This window comes from Atta colombica, unplaced genomic scaffold, assembly GCF_001594045.1.
Source record: "Atta colombica isolate Treedump-2 unplaced genomic scaffold, Acol1.0 scaffold70, whole genome shotgun sequence".
NCBI lineage: Eukaryota > Metazoa > Arthropoda > Insecta > Hymenoptera > Formicidae > Atta > Atta colombica.
In genome coordinates this window covers 349,444-353,792 of record NW_017259562.1, presented here as the reverse complement: position 1 = coordinate 353,792, position 4,349 = coordinate 349,444, and the positions used below count along the sequence as shown (strand labels likewise).

Below are 4,349 nucleotides of genomic sequence, written 5' to 3'. Positions count from 1 at the left end.
TATATATATATATATACACACATATCAAATTGCAATCTAATAGGATTTATTGTTTTACAGAGATAATGGAAAACATGCCTTAATCATTTACGACGATTTGTCTAAGCAAGCTGTTGCCTATCGGCAAATGTCTTTGCTACTTAGAAGACCACCAGGTCGTGAGGCTTATCCTGGTGATGTATTTTATCTTCATTCTCGTTTGCTTGAAAGAGCTGCCAAAATGAATGAAAATTTAGGTGGTGGATCGTTGACTGCTTTACCTGTTATCGAAACACAAGCCGGTGATGTGTCTGCTTATATCCCTACCAATGTCATTTCTATTACCGATGGTCAAATCTTTTTGGAAACCGAATTGTTTTACAAAGGTATCCGACCTGCTATCAACGTCGGTTTATCTGTATCACGTGTTGGATCTGCTGCTCAAACTAAGGCCATGAAACAGGTATTGTCAATTCTCTGATTTATGTGATTAAGATCAAAAGAATTATATAATATTAATGTAGAATACAAATATTTATAATAATATTCTTGAGACTTCCACGGCTTTTTATATAAAGATTATGCATTTCGCGAGTTTTGTCTCTCCATGTCCAAATCCATTTTTGCCAATATTTTGTGAATCTTATAGTCCTTCATCAGAGCGAGGTATAGCCTGATACTGAGCTTCTGATACAAGTTTAGTATCAGGCTGCACCTCGCCTTGATGAAGTGAACTGCAAGATTCGCGAAACACATAATTTTTAATATCTATAAAACATTGCGTAGGTTGCCGGTTCTATGAAATTAGAATTGGCTCAATATCGTGAAGTAGCAGCTTTTGCTCAGTTCGGTTCGGATTTGGATGCTGCAACTCAGCAATTGTTGAACCGCGGCGTGCGGTTAACGGAACTTCTGAAACAGGGACAATATGGTAAAAAAATGATCATATTTTAAATTTGAATGATCATGATATGAATCAATTTACATTTAACATGATTCTATTTTCAGTACCTATGGCTATTGAGGAACAAGTAGCAGTTATATATTGTGGCGTACGTGGTTATCTTGACAAAATGGATCCAACAAAGATCACTAGCTTTGAAAAAGAATTTCTTGCACACATCAGGTATACATAAAATATAATTTATATGTGTATATAATAATTTTTGTACATAAAAATTTTTCTTAATTGCATACAAATTTTATATATTATTCTTCTTCAGATCTACTCAACAAGATCTTCTTGCTACCATTGCGAAAGAAAATGTAATTAGTGAAGCATCAGATGCGAAACTGAAAAAAGTAGTCACAGATTTCCTCTTATCCTTCTCAGGATAGAGTGATCATCGAATGACATTTTAATGCGAATCAACATAGTAATTGAAGAACATAAAATGTTAATATTCTTAAAAATATTTTTGCTGCTGATGAGTGTTAATGTATCGATATTATACATCGCTCTATAAATGTTAATAATTATGTACAATATCTGTACATTAAAAATATTGCAGCAATTCCACATAAGACCTGTAAACTCGATAATTATCTACAGTATATTGATACAAAAAAACAGATCTTTAATAAAAATTAAAACCTATAATGTTTTAGATATACATTCTTGTATAAATACATCAATATACACTACTCATAAAAATTAGAGAAACACTTAATTTTTTTTAAAAATAGACAAAATTTTTTTTATAAAAAATAGATAAAATTTAGGCAGCTGTAACTTTGTCAAAAATGAACGAAATTTGAATTTAAAAAAAGAGTTTTAAAGCTTGAAATCTATTTTTAGAAAGTTACCATTTTTTTCTGTGAGTTTAATAATTTTTAAATAAAAAACTATAAGCTCAATTAAATAAGAAATCTTCAGCTTACTTTGTGGCCTTGTCACGTGCATACAAAAAAATCTGCGAAAATTTTCGACTTTTTTAAATATAAAAGCTTAAAATTTTCCCTATAACATCGTTTTTTAAAAACGTTTCTACGATTTTTCTGTATTATTGCGGATTGAATAAAAAATGAGCACTTTGACTTTGATTGCTCATAACTTCGTTAAAAAATCATCGTATTGCAACTTTAAATTTTATATATTATTCTTCTTCAGATCTACTCAACAAGATCTTGCTACCATTGAGAAAGAAAATGTAATTAATGAAGCATCAGATGCGAAACTGAAAAGTAGTCACAGATTTCCTCTTATCCTTCTCAAGATAGAGTGATCATCGAATGACATTTTAATGCGAATCAACATAAAAAAAAATTCTTGAAGCTAGAATTTTGCTCTATTTAACGGTGTGATTGAAATTTTTTAAGAAACACATAAACATGATAAAAAATGATTAAATCCTAAAAATTAGTAACTTTTCCTTTTTTTATTTTTATTCAGGAAAAAAATGTGTGGACAAACAAAAATTTATTCTTCACGATTTTTTGTGCTTTTAAGTATTCTGCATTTATAAAAAATTTGCTGAATAGCTATGAGATTTCTTTCATGGTGGCCATTATAGTTTTATGCGAAATATATCAAAAACTGGAAAATTACTTAATTTCAATGTAAAGAAAATGAACAATAAAGCTTAATTAACGTTAAAAAATCAATTTCTAATGCATCGACACTACGCTGATGTTTATCAAGTGTCTGTACGAATAAATTTGTCTCTTATTTCCTTCACTGAAATTTGAAAAAATATCGTCGTTAGCGTTATACAAGATATACCGCGATAGAGTACGCTTCGTTGTGTGTGTGTGTGTGTGTGTGTGTGTGTGTGTGTGTGTGTGCGCGCGCTTGAGATGCACGCATAAAAAAGATTAAAATTCAGGATGTGTTCCAATACTATCAGTATCGAAAATCTAGAGTACACGTAATTTGAACTATAGGTTTTCAGTAGTATATCAGAGCTTGTCCTGAAGAGGTAAGTTTAATAATACGTGTTTCTTCCTCTATTCAACATGATTGCACGCAATCGGTTTCGCATATTGATAGAATAGCGATAGCTGTTCGAGGAATTCGTTACCAGGTATATGTAAGACAAGCAAAGCTAAATCAGCGATGTTAGGATAATTTTCGCGTACTCTACGTTTTAATATATCTCCAACATGCTCGATTGGATTCAAATAGGGATTCAACGGCGGATGCAATATTATGATTCCATGATTTCTTAGGAATTGCTGGATGTAATGAGCAGGTCGCACACGCGTACACGCGCGCGCACACATATACACACACATACACATACACACACACAAAACGAAGTTTGTAACACACGTAAATCCGATCATGCAACCCTATCGTACGCTTTGGATAACGCTAATTATGGCGGTATTTTTTCAAATTTCAATGAAGGAAATAAGAAACAAATTTATTCATACTGACACTTGATAAATATCAGCGTTGTGTCAATAGAAATTGATTTTTCAATGTTAATTAAGTTTTATTGTTCATTTTTTTACACTGAAATTAAGCAATTTTCCAGTTTTTGATACGTTTCGCATCATAAAATTATAGTTGGCACGAAAGAGATCTCATTTTATTCGGCAAATTTTTTGTAAGTACAGAAAAAAATATTTAAAAGCACAAAAAATCGTGAAGAATAAATTTTTGTTGTTGATTCACACTTTTTCCTGAATAAAAATAAAAAAAAGAAAAGTTATTAATTTTTACGATATATTTAATCATTTTTTTATCGTATTTACGTGTTTCTTAAAAAATTTGGCAATCATCATTAAATAGAGCAAAATTCTAGCTTCAAGAATCTTTTTTTAAAGTTGCAATACGATGACTTTTAACGAAGTTATGAGCAATCAAAATCAAAGTGCTCATCTTTTACTCGATCCGCAATAATACAGTAACGGAAAAATCGTAGAAATGTTTAAAAAAAAAAAACGATTTTATAGGGAAAATTTTAAGCCTTTATATAAAAAAGTCGAAAATTTTCGCAGATTTTTTGTACGCACGTGACCAAGCCTACAAAGTGAGCTAAAGATTTCTTATTAATTGAGCTTGTAGTTTTCTATATGTAAAAATTACTAAACTCACAGAAAATAAAAAAAATAATAACTTTCCAAAAATAGATTTCAAGCTTTAAAACTCTTTTTTTTTTAATTCAAATTTCATTCATTTTTGACGAAGTTACAGCTGCCTAAATTTCTATTTTTTATAAAAAATTAAGCGTTTTTCTAATTTTTGTGAGTAGTGTATAATAATAAGTAATAAACTTTAGACGATTTATAAATAAGTATTAATATAAAGAGTTTTCAAAATATTTTGTTAATTAGCTTTTAATTTTTCTAAATACATTTTTTCATGTTTTGCATACAATTAATTAAAATTAAAGTTAATTCTAATTCCTTATACATGTTTAATT

At 29.7% G+C, this 4,349-nt stretch overlaps 1 protein-coding gene across 1 annotated transcript in view; it reads left to right on the top strand.

Moving 5' to 3' along the window:
• The window catches only part of LOC108692423 (ATP synthase subunit alpha, mitochondrial), a 4,272-nt gene extending 2,639 nt beyond the window's left edge, over positions 1–1,633 (top strand). The window contains exons 5-8 of the mRNA XM_018200652.1: positions 61–442; positions 766–910; positions 988–1,105; positions 1,203–1,633. Of these exons, the coding sequence (XP_018056141.1) occupies positions 61–442; positions 766–910; positions 988–1,105; positions 1,203–1,317 (760 nt within the window). The 3' untranslated portion in view covers positions 1,318–1,633. The remainder of the gene's footprint in view (positions 1–60; positions 443–765; positions 911–987; positions 1,106–1,202) is intronic.
• The last annotated feature ends 2,716 nt before the right edge of the window (positions 1,634–4,349 follow it).